Below are 20,859 nucleotides of genomic sequence, written 5' to 3'. Positions count from 1 at the left end.
AAATATGACACCACACAGCTGCATGTCTCCTATAAAATCATCCTGAGCCTGAAAAGGACATCAGATTTTCACAAACTAAATAAGCAATATTTAATCAAATATACTCTGCAGGCTACAGCTGTTTAATTGCTCCTTTCCATAAGTTTTGTTCTTTCAGTAATTAACAGTTTTAAATTATTTGTGTCTTATTCTGTGACAGCCAGATGGTGCTATAGATCTATAATCAAATAATAAAACATTGGAGCAGTTATCAGGTGTTTTCCTTCCAAAGTGTTAATTAATTGTATATGAATTTTATGTTTAAACTTTAGAGTTTAAACTGTTACTTAATAATTTCTACATATTGATAGCTGGCTTGACATATTTGACGGTTGAGGTGCTGTGCATCATGAGTAGTTGCCATTCCCTCAAAATGAAGCTGGAGTGAGTGAAGACATCATGTTTGGTTCATTAAATTTCTCCGTCCTCTTGTCTCTTCCTCACATCTCTCTCTCTCATCCTCACTGGGAGGAGCTAAGATGCGAGTGAGGGAAGCGAGGAGACACGTTAGCCAAATGAAAAGCACCCATAGAGGTAGGGGAGGAGGAAGGGGAAGGGGGCTGAGCCCACTCCCTCTACTAGCACCACATCATCACGTTAGCACAACGTGGATGAGAATGATATTCATCCACCAAAGCCAGTGTTCAGACCTGCATGAGCACCTGGGCCACAGTTGATAACCAACCCGTCCTATACACCACTGGAGTTATTTTAGTTTTTGTCCTCAGAGGTCATGCAGACAATTTTGGGAAATACCAACACCATGGAGCCAAGCAACAGGAAAGAAAGGACAAGCAATGGTGTGGCAGGCTCCCTTTTGCTTACAGCCACAGAGAGACTATTTCAATGACTGGCATGATGAACAGGGACTGTAGGTGACTGGCTTGTGGGGGAAAGCCAATTTATTTTACCCCAGTGCATGCCATAAACAGGGACTGCAAAACACTGGACTGTGGTGGAACCGTTTTTTTTCTTTCTTTTTTTTTTAGTTTGTTTGTTTTTTGTTTTTGTTTTTTGCAATACAGTACCATAATAGCAATGTGTATAGTATGTAAAGAGTTGTTTTGCAATTTCAGTATTTTTGTAAAATAAACTTTTTTTTGAGTAATTTACTCTGTTTTATTCATTTGTACAAAAATATGTAAAAATAAAATAATTTCCAACTCAAAAGACCCACAATATCAGTTGTATACAGTTGCCAAGTCTGTTTATTATAAGCAACTTTGGGCTTGTTTTTCTGTGAAATTGCTTACAAATATTGGTAGTCGCAGATTCTGGTTTTCTGGGCTTGTTTCTAAAGTTTAGTTGCTTATTTGGGCTTACTCCGTATATGTAAGATATCAAATATCGCTGCTTGCTGTCAGAACAACACCTACGCATATATGCTTTGTTTTGCCTTCACTCTTACAGTATTTTTGAAATGGTTGTTAATGAAATGCAAAATAAGTTCATACCTATATATATATATATATATATATATATATATATATATATATATATATATATATATATATATATATATATTGATCAAGTGGCCTCTCTCACATTGTGGTAGGAAAGGTCTCCTGTTACTGGCTTTTTTTTCCTTTTGAAGAGCCAAGTCGCTTCTTTTGGGCTTTTTTCCACAGACCTAGTTGCTTGTTCCTCTCATGACATCTGGCAACACTGCAGATGTCATGAGACCTCACAAAAAATGAAAACTTTAATAATAATAACTTTCTTTATACATCACCTTTAAAAACAGAGTTTACAAAGTGCTTTGACAGACAAAGCAAAGGCAGTACAATACAAAAGCAAAGACACATGACACAGACAGCAATAGCAAGTCCGACATTAGGAAGATGACAGTAGAAGACAATGAAAAACAATAAAGAGATGATGAAAAGATTAAAAATTGATTTTAAAAAAAAGATAACATCACATAAAAGCAAGTCTGTAGAAATGAGTTTTAAGAAATGATTTAAAAGAAGTTACTGATTCTGCAAGCCTTATCTCCTCAGGCAGGTCCTTCCAAGGCTGAGGGGCCCTGAAGGCAAAAGCAAGGTCACCTTTAGATTTAAGCCTCGACTTTGGAACAGCCACAAGGGCCCCACTTGAGGATCTAAGGCTGCGGGCTGCCTGTTACGGGATCAGCATTTCTGTTATGTAACTTGGAGACAGACCCAGATGTGCTTTAAAAATGATCAGTAAAGTCTTAAAATCAATTCTAAAATGAACAGGGAGCCGATGGAGAGAAGCTAGGATTGGGGTGATGTGATGCCGTCTGTTCAAACCAGTAAGAAGCCCAGCAGCTGCAAGTCCAAAGGGATTTTCAATTTTCCACTCATTCATTGATACACACAGCAAGTTCCCATGCAAGGTGCTAGCCTAGCATTCAGTATCTAACCCAAGGACACTTTGACACACAGACAGAAGGAGTGGGGGATTGAACACCCAAACCTGCAATTAGTGGACAACACGCTCTACCTCCTGAGCCACAGCTGATTCTGTGACTACAATAACCACATGCTTCCAGCTTCCAGCACAAGTGGATCATTTTCCAAAGGTTTGAAGGAGGAGAGGAAGATGCCAAAATACTTTTAATGAAATGTTTGTCAGATATATTGTGACATTTTTAGCACAGGGCACACCCATCACAAAACTGAACACAATAAAATGGTAGCAGATCTGGTAACACTGGGACAGCTTCAATGTATAATTAAGCAAATTATGTTTTTCCTTTTTTCTCTTGGTGGAATTCACATATTAATGTGGTGTAGAATGTATATATTGCAGGGGGACATGCAGCTACTGAAAGGGAGGGGTAGGACCCACTGTCCGTCACACTAGCATATGTCCTTGAATTCGTCTCATTTACAATACTACTTTGGTCAAACTTTGGTCACCTCTGGTCAAACTCCTGGACCCTTCCTTTCTGAACGGTCTCGGTCACTGGTGACTTTTAAAGACAGAGCTATATTTATGCCCCCAATCAGAAATGACAAGCAGACGGCCCACTGTTGATCTATTGTGCCACTGAAGCTCTTACTGCTGTCAGCCCACATGATGAAGAGGAAATATATGTGTGCAAATCCTTCAGTCTCACAACGGCTTCATGTAAATCCCCCACATATAAGTGACTTGGGCAGTTTAGGACAGGCCCTTATGGCTGTTGGTATTGAGAACAGGATTTATGGAGTGATGGGTATTGGACCAACAAAGACTAAAAGAGAGAAGAAGAACAGGGAGCCCTGTAAACATCTATTCACACAGCAACTGTATTTAAGTACAATTTTGAGGTATTGCACATTAATTCAATACAATTCAATCAAATTTTATTTATATAGCACCAAATCATAACAGAAGTTATCTCAGGCACTTTTCACACTAATTTAGAGAGACCCAACAATTCCCCCATGAGCAAGCACTTGGAGACAGCAGCAAGGAAAAACTCCCCTTTAACAGGAAGAAACCTCAAGCATAACCAAGCTCTAGGTGGGCGGCCATCTGCCTTGACTGGTTGGGTTGAGAGAGAGAAAGAGAGAGGGAGGGGGAGAGGGGAGAGAGAGACACAGAGAAGCATAATACGAACAATAATAGCAATAACAACAATAATAATAATAGAGATATGACTAGTAATAATGAAAAGCATGAAAAGTGTTAAAGGGGAGTTTTTCCTTACCGCTGTCGCCAAGTGCTTGCTCATGGGGGAATTGTTGGGTCTCTGTAAATTAAAGAGTACGGTCTTGACCTGCTCTATGTGAAAAGTGCCTTGAGATGACTTCTGTTGTGATATGGCGCTATATAAATAAAGATTGATGATGATGATGATGATAATAATAATAGCAATAATAGCCAGAGAAGGTGTCAAGGCAGGACACCCACGGGACCATGTCACTATCCCTCGGATTCTGGAGTTTCCTCTGAGATGAGAAAGCACAAAAACTCCGGGGAAAAAGCCATGTAAGTAACATACATTAGTGGTCAATGAATGCATACAGATGGAGAAGGGGAGGAGAAGAGAGGAGCTCAGTGCATCACGGGAAGTCCACCTGGCAGTCTAGGCCTATAACAGCATAACTAAGGGCTGGTCCAAGGCAAGCCTAGAAAGTTTTAAACCTACTCTTAAACGTAGAAAGGGTGCCTGCCCCCCGGACTGAATCTGGAAGATGGTCCCACAGGAGAGGAGTTTGATAACTGAAGGCTCTGCCTCCCATTCTACTTTTAAAGACTGTAGGAACCACCAGTAAGCCTGCATTCTGGGAGCGCAGTGTTCTAGTGGGATAATACGGTACTATGAGCCCTTCAAGATATGATGGTGCCTGACCATTAAGGGCTTTGTAGGTGAAGAGAAGGATTTTAAATTCTATTCTGGATTTTACAGGAAGCCAATGCAGCAAAGCTAAAATGGAAATATTATCTCTTTTTCTAGTTTGTTTAGGTTTTTTTTCTAGTTTTTGTCAGTACACGTGCAGCTGGACCAGCTGGAGAGTCTTCACAGACTTGTTAGGGCAGCCTGATAATAGGGAATTGCAATAATCCAGCCTTGAAGTAACAAATGCATGGACTAGTTTTTCTGCATCTTTTTGAGACAGGATGTGCCAGATTTTTGCAATATTACATTTTATTTGCAATAAGTAAAAAAGGCAGTCCTTGAAATTTGTTTTATGTGGGAGTTAAAGGACATATCCTGATCAAAGATAACTACTACTGCTACGACACTACTATTATTAGTATTATTATTATTATTGGTGGACATTGCAACAATAAAATGCAATGTTCCGTCCTGTACATGCGTTTGTATCTTTCCCAACATCAGCTGATAGTGATTTCACATGCTCTACAGTGACCATACTACTTTGGTCAAAGTTTAAAATCCTGGAGGAGGGCCCCTGCAGCTGCTGGCAGAAGCAAAAAGAGCAGGTGAGCACAGGTAATGTCCCAGGTGTGGAAAGTATATATATATACATACACACACACACACACACACATACATACATAGATGGGTGAAAAATTAAAGGAAAAACAGGTACAGGTCCTGAATGCTTGACCCCTACAGTGAGGGGATGTTATGCTGTGGGAGGCATTTTGCTGGCATGGTTTAGGCCCCCCCAGAAGAGCTTTTCTGAGGAAGGGTGAACACCATTCATTCAGGTCTGTACCGGTTTTTCCTTTAATTTGTCACCCGTCTGTACATACACATTCATGTTACATAGGTCTATTATATAGGCTTATGTGATTATATGTTGGTTTTTTTTTTTTAATGGGGTTATAACTAATAATAAAATTAAAACAGGATTGAAAAGAGAAAGGCTGGAGTCAAGTGCAGTGAGAGCGGGTAAATAGAGTCGCAAAGTGGGAGGGATGGCTGGTTCCGAAGGTTTATTTCCCCATTTCAAATATTAAAACAATCTCCTCAGTGTTACTGAACATATAATTCAAGACTCTCTCAAATAATGATATATTATGGATTATAAATATATAGGATTATATCATGACCACCAGTTTCAATTATTTCAACTTTCAGAGAAATTACCTAAACTCATTGATTTGCTGTTTCTTGCTGAAATGTACATTGGGAGTTGTGGTTAAATTGTACTCCAAAATGTTTATGTACACAGTCTTGTAACTTTGACTTTTTACTAAAGAACCAGATATTTTCTTTCTGATTATTTAACCTGGAGAGTTTCATGCTGACCCAAGTATTCAAACTGTAAGTCATATAAGATTGTCTATGGGAAAAATGAATGGGATTTTCTTTGCAACTTGCCACACTGGTCTCCCCCTAAATCATAGCGAAAGTAGTTGCTTCCAGCTCTATGCAATGGATGTATTATAAGATCTGGATACTGGAATCAAAGATGATGCATATTCAGTCAAATGTGAACTGCTTGCCTGGCAGATAAGCCCAAAAAGTTTCTAGCTTCTAGGTTTTAATTCCTGGACATGCAGCCAACTGAATATGCGCAGTAGTGTTTCTCCCGCTGGCCCCACCCATATAGACTTTACACTGGGGTGAGGTCACAGATTTCAAAATCGCTTTTCTAGGCTTGAAAATTTTACAAATATAAAACCTTCATGGATTGACCTTAATTTTAGTTGAATGTGTCCTGTTAACAGTTTTACAGTCTCTTTTATCATGGTGGTCTATCGATCTATGTCAATCCAACTACTCTCCAACTGTGAGTCACATAACATTGTCTATGGAAAATTAAAATTGAACCGACTTCCAGGATGTTATCTCGACAGCGTTTCAGTTCAAGCAACTACACTACACTACAGAAATACTAAGTATTTAAACTCACTACAGAAATTTGGACCCATTCCTAGATATTATGTCTCATTGCATTTAATAACACTAAGGGAGCATGTTTCCTATATCTATTCTACTCTGAAATTTTGGTGGTGTGCCGTAAAGGACAAACCTGCCTCACAAAGGTGTGTGATCAGGAAGAGTAAAGTCTGATGGACAAATGGGATACTTAGCGGGATACTCAGCTTTAATGCATTTGAGGAATGATGAGCGAGGCTGCTGAACTGAATGCGCTGTATGTGCACTTCAGACGCCAACGTTGCATAGACCATTTAATTGAGAATCACTGACCCGACACCAAATCCACACACAATTACCTGTAGGTGCACAAGGCCAAAGAAGCCCATGAGCCATTATACATAAAAACACCATGAATATATTCATGACATATCATTTGTGTTACATGAATTATTGACAGAATATAAAGTCAGCCGCAGGGCAGAGTTGTTCAAGCCTATTTAAAATGAGCGAGAACATTAGATCTTAGATTTCATGTATTTTTAATTTCATCGGGGTGGGGCTCAGGTCTCTTTTGGGGAGCCCTCCTGTAATTCAAACACTGATAGAAATGTGGAAGTAGACATTTCTTTGTCACATTTATTTATTTAAGCATTTAATTCTTTTTCAGTACATCAATAAGTCATTTTGTCTTCCAAGTACACAATCATTCTTTAATAAAAAAAATTCACTCACAAACCAAAATACATGAAATTATTCATATTGACTAATGCTTTGGTTTATTTTGGGCTGGAGGGGAACTGGGGGGACATTTAGATGAGTGGTATTGGAGAGGGGTGGGTCATTGTGGTGTGGGTGTTGCTCGTTGCCACTAACTTGCTGTAGTGCTAGGACTAACACTATGTTGCGGAGGAAGAGACCCACTGATCATAGTTGAGCTGGCACTCGTCACTGTGGAAGAAGCGCTGTTCGTTGTTGAGCTGGCACGCCTTGTGGTGGCTGAGGAAGCGGTGCTGGGATCTGATGTGGAACTGATGGCAGTGGCAGCACGGCTAGTGGAAGTTGCAGAAGAGGACGCTGTTGTTGTGGAGGGAGGTGTTGCAGAAGAGGACGCTGTTGTTGTGGAGGGAGTCGTTGCAGAAGAGGATGCTGTTGTTGTGGAGGGAGTCGTTGCAGAAGAGGATGCTGTTGTTGTGGAGGGTGTCGTTGATGCAGAGGACACTGTGGTGCTTGCTGTTGTGGAGGTTGTCGTTGTGGAAGAGGACACCGTTGTCGTGGAGGGCGTTGTCGTGGTAGAAGACACGGTGGTGGCTGTTGTTGTGGCGGGCGTCACCGTGGCACTAGACACAGTAGTTGCCGTTGTTGTGGGGGGCGTTGTTGTGGTCGTTGTGGAGGGCGTTGTTGTGGCAGAAGATGCAGTGGTGGCTGTTGTCGAGGAGGGCGTCGTCGTGGTAGAAGACACAGTGGTGGCTGCTGCTGTGGGGGGCGTAGATGTGGCAGAAGACACGGTGGTGGCTGTTGTTGTGGAGGACGTCGAGGCAGAAGACGCCGTGGTGGCAGTTGTTGTGGAGGGCGTCGTGGCAGTAGACACGGTGGTGGCCATTGTTGTGGAGGGCGTCGTGGCAGCAGATATGGTGGTGGCCATTGTTGTGGAGGGCGTTGTGGCAGCAGTTGCAGTGGTAGCCGTTGTGGCAGCAGATGCAGTAGTGGCTGTGTTGGCAGTATTGGCAGGAGCAGCAGTGGTGGTGGTCGTAGGAGCAGCAGCGGTGGTGGTAGTGGTGGTGGTGGTGGTGGTAGTCGTCGTGGCAGGAGCAACCGAGGTGGTGGTAGTCGTCGTGGCAGGAGCGGCAGTGGTCGTCGTTGTAGGAGAGGTGGTGGTGGTGGTGGTAGTAGTAGTAGTAGTGGTGGTGGTGGTGGTGGTGGTGGTGGTGGTCGGAGTGGCAGTTGTTGTCAAGGCAGGAGCAGGGGTGGTGGTGGTGGTAGCTGTTGTGGCAGGAGCAGCTGTGGTGGTGATGACTGTCGTGACAGGAGCAGCTGTGTCAGTGGCTGTCGTGGCAGGAGCAGTAGAAGTGGTGGTTGTGACAGATACAGCTGTGGTTGGAGAAGCAATTGTAGATGTGGTGGAAACAGCAGTGGAGGCTGTTGTGGAAGCAGCAGTGGAGGCTGTTGTGGAAGCAGCAGTGGAGGCTGTTGTGGAAGCAGCAGTGGAGGCTGTTGTGGAAGCAGTGGTTACTGGAATCTCTGTGTCTATTCCAATATATGGCTCTACAGGAATTTCTTCAAATCCCCACAATTCGTAAATGTTTTCATCATTATAGGTTTCAAATACTGGGTCTGTGTCTGTATCAGTTGCTGAGCTGGCTGTTGTCTGTGTTTGATCTGGATCAAATGGTTCTACAGGAACATCCTCATATCCCCACAAGTCATAAAATCCTGCATCATAAACAGTATCCTGTATTGTGGTTGTTTCTGTGTCCGTTTCTGTGTCCGTTTCTGTGTCCGTTTCTGTGTCCGATGCTGAGCTGGCTGTTATCGTTGTCGTTTCTGGATCAAATGGTTCAGGAGGAATATCGTCAAAACCCCACAGGTTTAATAAATCTGGTTCTTCCAGAGCTCTCCTGACATGATGCCTAACAGCTTTTTTTGTCAACTTAGGGGAACAAGTTGCCAGCATTGTGCACAGCTTCCCAGTAGAGTCAACATAAACCAGTTGAAAGCCAGAATCCTGTGAACATTTCAATAGTTATCTTTTAAAGTTCTTTAACAATCTGGCCATGTTTTGCATACCATGTTTTGCACTTGACTTACCATGTCTGTTAACTTTGATATCTCCACATATAATGCACTGGGAGTCTTCTGTTGTCTCACGGAGAACCCTTCATTGGCAAAAAAGTCTGCAGAAAAAGCAAGTGAGTACATCAAAAGTTTAGGGAAATAAGCTCATGATTATTGATCAAGCAATGAAGAGCTTCCTCTAATAAATTAAAGAAGTTCTACCTGCCGTTAATATGTCACATATTCTTGGCATAAGTTCTGTGTCATGTCATTACCATTGTCTTTCAGGTGGTATTTTGTCATGCACTAGTCTCTGGCTTTTATCAGAATATGATACAGAACATAATGTTCTGATATTACCGTAATAACGTGGTTATTATGGTAATATCCAGGTTCTGATCATCTGCAGGAGTGTCATTGACACATCCACATCACAGATAGTTCTGTATTGAGGTACAGTTGTTCTCAGTATGGCTCTCCTGACCACATTTATGATCCAATATTTATTCATATTCAGTATTCATTTTTCCTTCATTATACAAAACTTACAGTTCACACTTTAGCATTCCTTAAAATTATTAAAGCAATGATTTACAGCTGAATACCTCTGCATTAATAAGATAACATGTTTGTTTCCTACTATAATTTTCTGAAGTGTCCTATAGTATTTTCTATAATATCAGAGGGCAAGAGAGAGAGAGAATGTCAATGTGGTGGGATCATCTGGACATGATTTAGACAGACGCTCATCTCAGCTGGGCTTATGCTTATTTCCCAATCCTTACCAAGCTCCTTCACCTTCCTCAGTTTTGCCCCACCAGGGAGCTTCACAGTGATACGTGTCTTACAAGACACTAATGGGGATGCTACTCGTGGTGACATTACTGGATTCTTGCACACGGCCATGCCTGTCATGTTCTCCTGCAGCAGACGGTCGAAATAATGCAGTTTCAACGGGCGAAACTTGATTCGATCTCCAGCCTGGGGATAAACACAATTGTCACCATATATTGTTCCCTTGTGAAATTGCCTTCATGACTTACATAAAAGGACACTGGCACTTTTTGTTAAGTCAGACCCACGCTCACAAATGTCATTAAAAGGATAAGTCTGGCATTATTCTCACTTCCTTATTGTCAGCAAATCCCATGAAAAGCAAAAATTAACAGTTAGTCTATGCCTCCATACTTTTTATCTCCCATGCCCAGTCTGTTGCTCTCAGCCCCAAGCCTATTGGTTCCTACTGAGGATGAAATTCTTTAAAAGATAGTTTCATTTTTAAAGTAAAGGCTGAATAATTCTCTGAAACAGCTAGCTAGTGTAGTTTTTAGCACATGTTACTCAAGCAGAATTAGTGCATTTGTTGGGGACTATTAAAATAATAAACCAAAATACACAGAGTGTGTCCGTGATAATGAAGGAAAATGTCACCCAGTGCAATGGTGTAGCTTAGTGTGTTTTTGTTTTTTACAGTTTTTTGGACAACAATGAAGCTTAAAGGATTTGACTGGTGATTTTCTATATTTTTCTTGTTGTCAACGAATCTCATGTGCAGAGCCAAACCATCATCCTACTTAGTGAGTATTGTCCACATATCCGGAGCCAGATCTCTTATTCCTCGGTTCCGTAGACCTCCATTGTCGTCCAAAAACTTTTAAAACATATCAGTGAGCCACACTGCTGCAGTGGGTGACAAAGAATAAAAATAGCAATAAGATAGTAACCCGCCACTGCACATGTGGGAATGTGGTTCTGTTTACAGAGCTTCGCTAGCTTGTTGTGCTACATAAACACAACCTCTTGACTTTGAGAAATTTATAATGTAGTATAAATAAGACAACGTTACCCGAAGTCACATTTCTCCTCTTCTGGAGGCAGCTAATCACACCCCCACACCTTGCACCAAGCTAGCACATACCGGACCAATCTGTCCACTGAACACAGAGACCAAACTGATAACACCCCACAAATGGAGCATTATTGGGATTAATAACTACTGATTTTCAAATTGTAATCCCATTACTGTAACATGTTAAAAGGCAATGTATTACTAAACACAGCTGACAAGACTTGTTGGTACGATCGATTCATTGTTAGTTTTGGTATTTATGAGATTTGTTGATAACAATATAGACTATTCCCAGCCTTATCCCTTAAAAAGGACATATTTGCCATTTTTTTCAAGCCTGTCTTAAAACCCTCAGGTGCTGAAATGAACATTGTAACATGTTTTTCTTGCCATAATCATTCTTACTGTTCATACTGCCCAGATGTTCATACTGGCAGATCCCTTCATAATGCACTTACTCACTTTTAGTCTTTTTAATTTCTAATCTTGTGACTCTTTCCCAAACTGCTGCCTCATGTCTGAGAAGAGTCATTACATAACATTCACATTATGGAGACCAATGTCTGAATGACAAAAGCCATTACTTTTAACAGACAGATGAAGCCAACAATGTTACATATATCATGTCTGCAAAGGGCTACAAAGTGATAGTGGGCTAGCCAGCAGACTAGGAGCTCAAATGACAATTTCATGCTAGCACATAACCTCATATTATCTTCAAAGTCAAGCATGGCTTGTGGAAACAATAATGCATCCATGACATTCACTAAGCAGTCCTTTTTGTAGGCTATTTGGGGACGTTGACTGAAACTGTGACAAATTAAAATTAATGTTAACTAGAGTCCACCTTTTTTGAACTTTTCTATTTCAAGCCAGTTGATTACTGAACCACTCTCTCAGCGAGAAGAGTGTCCCTTCTCATAATCTACGCTGAAAATCAGACCCCAAACAAGTTTAGAGGTGATGCATTGCCTGGAGCCTGAATCTTCCTGGGACAAAAATATGACACATTATCAAACATAACTAAACATTTTAACAACTTGACATATTTATAGATGGACCCTGTGAATTAGTACCCATTAGTTTTGACAAAAGATATTTTACCTGTATGGATGTGTGGCAGCCAGTATAAGGGAGCTTCACCAGCAACCACCACCTATAAATATGAATCGAACTGTGACAACTGTCAGGCAGCGACAACAATCGTGTCCCATCTGTGGAAAAAGATTTAGAGAAAAATCAGACTTCTGCCAATAGCTGTCAATCAATTTCCTAAAGTCAAAAACAAATTCTATAGGTGGCTGAATCAAACACACCTTCCAGACGCAGATGTGCGTATCGAATGAGTGAAAAGCGCAAGGAAAGCATTCCATTACTGCACCGATACTGTGGCTGGTTATAATCCGATGTCTTTGGACTTATTCCACTCCCTAGAACGAGAAAAAAAACTTTAAAAATGGGGTGTAATGCCAGAGGTTAAGTAAGACATTCTGAGGCTAATGTAAAGTCAATGTGATGAGGTTTTTGCACTGATAAGGAAGCTTCATTGATATTTCTAGTGCCATGAAGACGGTAGTTTGAAACATATGAAATTCGTGAGATCAGGCAGCAGGTGGAGCTGTTGTGCTTATTGAGTATAAAGAGAATGATTCAGGTCAATGTTAAGTAAACTGCATTGGCTGTGTAGTACTATGGCTACTGCAGTTTCCTCTGGGATGTTTGGTTTGATCCTTTTTGAATTATTGATGATGTTGGTTTTTGTGCACAGTTCTTGACTACCATGGATATTCATTACACAAATTGGTTTTGAAAGACAGGCCATGAGCGGGATAATTCAGCCCACAGATAAAAAATATTATATTTACGAAGAGAAAAGTGATTGTAATTCACCTGTCATCATCAGGCCAAAATGAAATGTTAAGAAAAACAAAAGTGACGACATTGACAATGTGAAATGCAATTGTTAGGATCTTGAGAAGATCTTAAATGTTAAGATTGAAAACCCTGAAACGGTAAACAGAACTGCTCAAATTAAACGCTTAAATAGAAAAACTTGAATTAAAATTTGTTATGCAAGAAAACAAAAACTTGGCAAATAGGACAAATGACCAGTGTTCACACGTTTTGGGAATATAGCCTATAATATGAATAGCACATTATTACGTTGACTTTTAAAACACCAATATATTTCCTATTTTGGGACAACAATCAATTTTCATTAACGATTTTTACATTGCCCTGGATGTTTTCGACAAAGAAAGCACATGAACAGCAAGGTTCACCTCGGAGGAAACTCCAAACCGGTACAGAGAAAATTCGGTTGGCCCCGTCTTGCGGTGCAGCCTCAGTCGCCTGATCGTTGCCGTCGTAAGCCTCGTTCTGACCGGTCAAACGTCTGAGTGCATCCCAATGGCTTTCTGCGTTGTTAAGCTGGGCTAGTGTTAGAAAAACCCAAACCCAAGCCATCAGTGCGTACGCCATAATAGCCCTCCGGTCCGCTCGATTTTTCTGTGCCGCAAGGGCAAATGTGCCGACTGGGAAACTGGAACCAGCACAGCTGCGCCATTAATCTACTCAATTAGGCTAGATACAAGAGCTGCACAGGTGCGCGTCGTGTGAACTTGAAGGCGGTGGGCGGTGAAGGTGCTCTTGTGGGATGAATTGAAAATAAACTACAGCGTCAAAATAGCCATCTGTAGCGCAGTGCGACTTTGTGCCTCATAGATTAAATAGGCTCTAGAATATCACCAGTCCAATCAAGTGAAAAGAGAAGAGAGAAGTTACTTCACACAAAAGAACTGTTCCAGATAAAGATCCCACTGTCATCCACTGCCATTCAGTGTGGAAAAGACACACGTCAAATATCACGGATGGCGTCATACTATCAGCCATATGTAATCTGTCTCCTATATTATTCCTCATCATCCCTATACAATACCTTGAAATACTTCTTATCTCTGCTATATTTACTCTATCCCTCTGTGTTGGCATTAGAATTATTTGTGCACAATACTCCATTCATTTTATTGTACAAAAAACAGCATTTTATGACCTTTGTGATCTGTAATGAACCCGATAAATATGTGTTTTTCATCCCTTAGTGGTTAGTAAATGTCAGTTCATAGATGTGCTTTGCTTTTCACCTTTAACTCCTGTTTAGCTGCTGATGATGACAGATGAGAAGAAAAAGCTTACAGCACCTGGTATTCCCAGGCGGTCTCCCATCCAAGTACTAACCAGGCCCGACCCTGCTTAGCTTCCGAGATCAGACGAGATCGGGCGTGTTCAGGGTGGTATGGCCGTAAGCGAGAGAAGAGGCAGCAAACAGCCTATTTAAAGATGCGCGCGGGCTCCTCCTCTTCGTCGCTGTCTTATGAATCAAGATCCCACTGTCATCCACTGCCATTCAGTGTGGAAAAGACACACGTCAAATATCACGGATGGCGTCATACTATCAGCCATATGTAATCTGTCTCCTATATTATTCCTCATCATCCCTATACAATGCCTTGAAATACTTCTTATCTCTGCTATATTTACTCTATCCCTCTGTGTTGGCATTAGAATTATTTGTGGACAATTCTCCATTCAATGTTTTGTGCAAAATATGTAATCTGCCAGGAATTAGTCGTTTTTCTTCTCCCACAGTCTGTGTGAAAGAAATAAGAAAGTGCAGCTCTCTTTCCCAGACACCTGTGAGCACTACTGGAGCAGCAGCGCCCTCCGTTGATGACAAATGAGAAGAAAAAGCTTACAGCACCTGGTATTCCCAGGCGGTCTCCCATCCAAGTACTAACCAGGCCCGACCCTGCTTAGCTTCCGAGATCAGACGAGATCGGGCGTGTTCAGGGTGGTATGGCCGTAAGCGAGAGAAGAGGCAGCAAACAGCCTATTTAAAGATGCGCGCGGGCTCCTCCTCTTCGTCGCTGTCTTATGAATCAAGATCCCACTGTCATCCACTGCCATTCAGTGTGGAAAAGACACACGTCAAATATCACGGATGGCGTCATACTATCAGCCATATTCAATCTGCCTTCTATATTATTCCTCATCATCCCTATACAATGCCTTGAAATACTTCTTATCTCTGCTATATTTACTCTATCCCTCTGTGTTGGCATTAGAATTATTTGTGCACAATACTCCATTCATTTTATTGTACAAAAAACAGCATTTTATGACCTTTGTGATCTGTAATGAACCCGATAAATATGTGTTTTTCATCCCTTAGTGGTTAGTAAATGTCAGTTCATAGATGTGCTTTGCTTTTCACCTTTAACTCCTGTTTAGCTGCTGATGATGACAGATGAGAAGAAAAAGCTTACAGCACCTGGTATTCCCAGGCGGTCTCCCATCCAAGTACTAACCAGGCCCGACCCTGCTTAGCTTCCGAGATCAGACGAGATCGGGCGTGTTCAGGGTGGTATGGCCGTAAGCGAGAGAAGAGGCAGCAAACAGCCTATTTAAAGATGCGCGCGGGCTCCTCCTCTTCGTCGCTGTCTTATGAATCAAGATCCCACTGTCATCCACTGCCATTCAGTGTGGAAAAGACACACGTCAAATATCACGGATGGCGTCATACTATCAGCCATATTCAATCTGCCTTCTATATTATTCCTCATCATCCCTATACAATGCCTTGAAATACTTCTTATCTCTGCTATATTTACTCTATCCCTCTGTGTTGGCATTAGAATTATTTGTGCACAATGCTCCATTCAATGTTTTGTGCAAAATATGTAATCTGCCAGGAATTAGTCGTTTTTCTTCTCTCACAGTCTGTGTGAAAGAAATAAGAAAGTGCAGCTCTCTTTCCCAGACACCTGTGAGCACTACTGGAGCAGCAGCGCCCTCCGTTGATGACAGATGAGAAGAAAAAGCTTACAGCACCTGGTATTCCCAGGCGGTCTCCCATCCAAGTACTAACCAGGCCCGACCCTGCTTAGCTTCCGAGATCAGACGAGATCGGGCGTGTTCAGGGTGGTATGGCCGTAAGCGAGATAAGAGGCAGCAAACAGCCTATTTAAAGATGCGCGCGGGCTCTTCCTATTCGTCGCTGTCTTATGAATCAAGATCCCACTGTCATCCACTGCCATTCAGTGTGGAAAAGACACACGTCAAATATCACAGATGGCGTCATACTATCAGCCATATTCAATCTGCCTTCTATATTATTCCTCATCATCCCTATACAATGCCTTGAAATACTTCTTATCTCTGCTATATTTACTCTATCCCTCTGTGTTGGCATTAGAATTATTTGTGCACAATGCTCCATTCAATGTTTTGTGCAAAATATGTAATCTGCCAGGAATTAGTCGTTTTTCTTCTCTCACAGTCTGTGTGAAAGAAATAAGAAAGTGCAGCTCTCTTTCCCAGACACCTGTGAGCACTACTGGAGCAGCAGCGCCCTCCGTTGATGACAGATGAGAAGAAAAAGCTTACAGCACCTGGTATTCCCAGGCGGTCTCCCATCCAAGTACTAACCAGGCCCGACCCTGCTTAGCTTCCGAGATCAGACGAGATCGGGCGTGTTCAGGGTGGTATGGCCGTAAGCGAGAGAAGAGGCAGCAAACAGCCTATTTAAAGATGCGCGCGGGCTCCTCCTCTTCGTCGCTGTCTTATGAATCAAGATCCCACTGTCATCCACTGCCATTCAGTGTGGAAAAGACACACGTCAAATATCACGGATGGCGTCATACTATCAGCCATATTCAATCTGCCTTCTATATTATTCCTCATCATCCCTATACAATGCCTTGAAATACTTCTTATCTCTGCTATATTTACTCTATCCCTCTGTGTTGGCATTAGAATTATTTGTGCACAATACTCCATTCATTTTATTGTACAAAAAACAGCATTTTATGACCTTTGTGATCTGTAATGAACCCGATAAATAGGCTATGTGTTTTTCATCCCTTAGTGGTTAGTAAATGTCAGTTCATAGATGTGCTTTGCTTTTCACCTTTAACTCCTGTTTAGCTGCTGATGATGACAGATGAGAAGAAAAAGCTTACAGCACCTGGTATTCCCAGGCGGTCTCCCATCCAAGTACTAACCAGGCCCGACCCTGCTTAGCTTCCGAGATCAGACGAGATCGGGCGTGTTCAGGGTGGTATGGCCGTAAGCGAGAGAAGAGGCAGCAAACAGCCTATTTAAAGATGCGCGCGGGCTCTTCCTATTCGTCGCTGTCTTATGAATCAAGATCCCACTGTCATCCACTGCCATTCAGTGTGGAAAAGACACACGTCAAATATCACGGATGGCGTCATACTATCAGCCATATTCAATCTGCCTTCTATATTATTCCTCATCATCCCTATACAATGCCTTGAAATACTTCTTATCTCTGCTATATTTACTCTATCCCTCTGTGTTGGCATTAGAATTATTTGTGCACAATGCTCCATTCATTTTATTGTACAAAAAACAGCATTTTATGACCTTTGTGATCTGTAATGAACCCGATAAATATGTGTTTTTCATCCCTTAGTGGTTAGTAAATGTCAGTTCATAGATGTGCTTTGCTTTTCACCTTTAACTCCTGTTTAGCTGCTGATGATGACAGATGAGAAGAAAAAGCTTACAGCACCTGGTATTCCCAGGCGGTCTCCCATCCAAGTACTAACCAGGCCCGACCCTGCTTAGCTTCCGAGATCAGACGAGATCGGGCGTGTTCAGGGTGGTATGGCCGTAAGCGAGAGAAGAGGCAGCAAACAGCCTATTTAAAGATGCGCGCGGGCTCCTCCTCTTCGTCGCTGTCTTATGAATCAAGATCCCACTGTCATCCACTGCCATTCAGTGTGGAAAAGACACACGTCAAATATCACGGATGGCGTCATACTATCAGCCATATGTAATCTGTCTCCTATATTATTCCTCATCATCCCTATACAATGCCTTGAAATACTTCTTATCTCTGCTATATTTACTCTATCCCTCTGTGTTGGCATTAGAATTATTTGTGGACAATGCTCCATTCAATGTTTTGTGCAAAATATGTAATCTGCCAGGAATTAGTCGTTTTTCTTCTCCCACAGTCTGTGTGAAAGAAATAAGAAAGTGCAGCTCTCTTTCCCAGACACCTGTGAGCACTACTGGAGCAGCAGCGCCCTCCGTTGATGACAGATGAGAAGAAAAAGCTTACAGCACCTGGTATTCCCAGGCGGTCTCCCATCCAAGTACTAACCAGGCCCGACCCTGCTTAGCTTCCGAGATCAGACGAGATCGGGCGTGTTCAGGGTGGTATGGCCGTAAGCGAGAAAAGAGGCAGCAAACAGCCTATTTAAAGATGCGCGCGGGCTCTTCCTATTCGTCGCTGTCTTATGAATCAAGATCCCACTGTCATCCACTGCCATTCAGTGTGGAAAAGACACACGTCAAATATCACAGATGGCGTCATACTATCAGCCATATTCAATCTGCCTTCTATATTATTCCTCATCATCCCTATACAATGCCTTGAAATACTTCTTATCTCTGCTATATTTACTCTATCCCTCTGTGTTGGCATTAGAATTATTTGTGCACAATGCTCCATTCAATGTTTTGTGCAAAATATGTAATCTGCCAGGAATTAGTCGTTTTTCTTCTCTCACAGTCTGTGTGAAAGAAATAAGAAAGTGCAGCTCTCTTTCCCAGACACCTGTGAGCACTACTGGAGCAGCAGCGCCCTCCGTTGATGACAGATGAGAAGAAAAAGCTTACAGCACCTGGTATTCCCAGGCGGTCTCCCATCCAAGTACTAACCAGGCCCGACCCTGCTTAGCTTCCGAGATCAGACGAGATCGGGCGTGTTCAGGGTGGTATGGCCGTAAGCGAGAGAAGAGGCAGCAAACAGCCTATTTAAAGATGCGCGCGGGCTCCTCCTCTTCGTCGCTGTCTTATGAATCAAGATCCCACTGTCATCCACTGCCATTCAGTGTGGAAAAGACACACGTCAAATATCACGGATGGCGTCATACTATCAGCCATATTCAATCTGCCTTCTATATTATTCCTCATCATCCCTATACAATGCCTTGAAATACTTCTTATCTCTGCTATATTTACTCTATCCCTCTGTGTTGGCATTAGAATTATTTGTGCACAATACTCCATTCATTTTATTGTACAAAAAACAGCATTTTATGACCTTTGTGATCTGTAATGAACCCGATAAATATGTGTTTTTCATCCCTTAGTGGTTAGTAAATGTCAGTTCATAGATGTGCTTTGCTTTTCACCTTTAACTCCTGTTTAGCTGCTGATGATGACAGATGAGAAGAAAAAGCTTACAGCACCTGGTATTCCCAGGCGGTCTCCCATCCAAGTACTAACCAGGCCCGACCCTGCTTAGCTTCCGAGATCAGACGAGATCGGGCGTGTTCAGGGTGGTATGGCCGTAAGCGAGATAAGAGGCAGCAAACAGCCTATTTAAAGATGCGCGCGGGCTCTTCCTATTCGTCGCTGTCTTATGAATCAAGATCCCACTGTCATCCACTGCCATTCAGTGTGGAAAAGACACACGTCAAATATCACAGATGGCGTCATACTATCAGCCATATTCAATCTGCCTTCTATATTATTCCTCATCATCCCTATACAATGCCTTGAAATACTTCTTATCTCTGCTATATTTACTCTATCCCTCTGTGTTGGCATTAGAATTATTTGTGCACAATGCTCCATTCAATGTTTTGTGCAAAATATGTAATCTGCCAGGAATTAGTCGTTTTTCTTCTCTCACAGTCTGTGTGAAAGAAATAAGAAAGTGCAGCTCTCTTTCCCAGACACCTGTGAGCACTACTGGAGCAGCAGCGCCCTCCGTTGATGACAGATGAGAAGAAAAAGCTTACAGCACCTGGTATTCCCAGGCGGTCTCCCATCCAAGTACTAACCAGGCCCGACCCTGCTTAGCTTCCGAGATCAGACGAGATCGGGCGTGTTCAGGGTGGTATGGCCGTAAGCGAGAGAAGAGGCAGCAAACAGCCTATTTAAAGATGCGCGCGGGCTCCTCCTCTTCGTCGCTGTCTTATGAATCAAGATCCCACTGTCATCCACTGCCATTCAGTGTGGAAAAGACACACGTCAAATATCACGGATGGCGTCATACTATCAGCCATATTCAATCTGCCTTCTATATTATTCCTCATCATCCCTATACAATGCCTTGAAATACTTCTTATCTCTGCTATATTTACTCTATCCCTCTGTGTTGGCATTAGAATTATTTGTGCACAATACTCCATTCATTTTATTGTACAAAAAACAGCATTTTATGACCTTTGTGATCTGTAATGAACCCGATAAATATGTGTTTTTCATCCCTTAGTGGTTAGTAAATGTCAGTTCATAGATGTGCTTTGCTTTTCACCTTTAACTCCTGTTTAGCTGCTGATGATGACAGATGAGAAGAAAAAGCTTACAGCACCTGGTATTCCCAGGCGGTCTCCCATCCAAGTACTAACCAGGCCCGACCCTGCTTAGCTTCCGAGATCAGACGAGATCGGGCGTGTTCAGGGTGGTATGGCCGTAAGCGAGAGAAGAGGCAGCAAACAGCCTATTTAAAGATGCGCGCGGGCTCCTCCTCTTCGTCGCTGTCTAACAGGTCAAGATCCCACTGTCATCCACTGCCATTCAGTGTGGAAAAGACACACGTCAAATATCACGGATGGCGTCATACTATCAGCCATATTCAATCTGCCTTCTATATTATTCCTCATCATCCCTATACAATGCCTTGAAATACTTCTTATCTCTGCTATATTTACTCTATCCCTCTGTGTTGGCATTAGAATTATTTGTGCACAATGCTCCATTCAATGTTTTGTGCAAAATATGTAATCTGCCAGGAATTAGTCGTTTTTCTTCTCTCACAGTCTGTGTGAAAGAAATAAGAAAGTGCAGCTCTCTTTCCCAGACACCTGTGAGCACTACTGGAGCAGCAGCGCCCTCCGTTGAT

At 42.1% G+C, this 20,859-nt stretch overlaps 1 protein-coding gene and 12 non-coding genes across 13 annotated transcripts; all 13 read right to left on the bottom strand.

Annotated features, from left to right (window-relative positions):
• Window positions 1-6,914: 6,914 nt before the first annotated feature.
• On the bottom strand, window positions 6,915-13,491 carry LOC137193187 (mucin-21-like). The gene is made up of 6 exons (XM_067604463.1): window positions 13,196-13,491; window positions 12,230-12,343; window positions 12,018-12,127; window positions 9,850-10,045; window positions 9,098-9,183; window positions 6,915-9,014 (listed from the first exon to the last, which is right to left on the bottom strand). Exons 1-6 carry the CDS (start codon window positions 13,392-13,394, stop codon window positions 7,161-7,163), a joined length of 2,559 nt encoding a protein of 852 aa, XP_067460564.1. The 5' UTR covers window positions 13,395-13,491; the 3' UTR covers window positions 6,915-7,160.
• Window positions 13,492-14,101: 610 nt separating this feature from the next.
• On the bottom strand, window positions 14,102-14,220 carry LOC137193301 (5S ribosomal RNA). Its single transcript, XR_010930733.1, has one exon. It is a non-coding gene; the product is annotated as a 5S ribosomal RNA (ribosomal RNA).
• Window positions 14,221-14,661: 441 nt separating this feature from the next.
• On the bottom strand, window positions 14,662-14,780 carry LOC137193300 (5S ribosomal RNA). Its single transcript, XR_010930732.1, has one exon. It is a non-coding gene; the product is annotated as a 5S ribosomal RNA (ribosomal RNA).
• Window positions 14,781-15,231: 451 nt separating this feature from the next.
• On the bottom strand, window positions 15,232-15,350 carry LOC137193299 (5S ribosomal RNA). The gene has a single exon (XR_010930731.1). It is a non-coding gene; the product is annotated as a 5S ribosomal RNA (ribosomal RNA).
• A 441-nt stretch (window positions 15,351-15,791) lies between these two features.
• On the bottom strand, window positions 15,792-15,910 carry LOC137193297 (5S ribosomal RNA). Its single transcript, XR_010930729.1, has one exon. It is a non-coding gene; the product is annotated as a 5S ribosomal RNA (ribosomal RNA).
• Window positions 15,911-16,351: 441 nt separating this feature from the next.
• LOC137193296 (5S ribosomal RNA) lies at window positions 16,352-16,470 on the bottom strand. The gene has a single exon (XR_010930728.1). It is a non-coding gene; the product is annotated as a 5S ribosomal RNA (ribosomal RNA).
• Window positions 16,471-16,926: 456 nt separating this feature from the next.
• LOC137193295 (5S ribosomal RNA) lies at window positions 16,927-17,045 on the bottom strand. Its single transcript, XR_010930727.1, has one exon. It is a non-coding gene; the product is annotated as a 5S ribosomal RNA (ribosomal RNA).
• A 451-nt stretch (window positions 17,046-17,496) lies between these two features.
• On the bottom strand, window positions 17,497-17,615 carry LOC137193294 (5S ribosomal RNA). Its single transcript, XR_010930726.1, has one exon. It is a non-coding gene; the product is annotated as a 5S ribosomal RNA (ribosomal RNA).
• Window positions 17,616-18,056: 441 nt separating this feature from the next.
• LOC137193293 (5S ribosomal RNA) lies at window positions 18,057-18,175 on the bottom strand. The gene has a single exon (XR_010930725.1). It is a non-coding gene; the product is annotated as a 5S ribosomal RNA (ribosomal RNA).
• Window positions 18,176-18,616: 441 nt separating this feature from the next.
• On the bottom strand, window positions 18,617-18,735 carry LOC137193292 (5S ribosomal RNA). The gene has a single exon (XR_010930724.1). It is a non-coding gene; the product is annotated as a 5S ribosomal RNA (ribosomal RNA).
• A 451-nt stretch (window positions 18,736-19,186) lies between these two features.
• LOC137193291 (5S ribosomal RNA) lies at window positions 19,187-19,305 on the bottom strand. The gene has a single exon (XR_010930723.1). It is a non-coding gene; the product is annotated as a 5S ribosomal RNA (ribosomal RNA).
• A 441-nt stretch (window positions 19,306-19,746) lies between these two features.
• On the bottom strand, window positions 19,747-19,865 carry LOC137193289 (5S ribosomal RNA). The gene has a single exon (XR_010930722.1). It is a non-coding gene; the product is annotated as a 5S ribosomal RNA (ribosomal RNA).
• A 451-nt stretch (window positions 19,866-20,316) lies between these two features.
• On the bottom strand, window positions 20,317-20,435 carry LOC137193288 (5S ribosomal RNA). The gene has a single exon (XR_010930721.1). It is a non-coding gene; the product is annotated as a 5S ribosomal RNA (ribosomal RNA).
• Between the last annotated feature and the right edge of the window lie 424 nt (window positions 20,436-20,859).

The sequence above is a fragment of the Thunnus thynnus genome, chromosome 11 (genome assembly GCF_963924715.1).
Source record: "Thunnus thynnus chromosome 11, fThuThy2.1, whole genome shotgun sequence".
NCBI lineage: Eukaryota > Metazoa > Chordata > Actinopteri > Scombriformes > Scombridae > Thunnus > Thunnus thynnus.
Note: the sequence above shows the minus strand (reverse complement) of the source record. Positions and strands in the feature narration are given on the sequence as shown.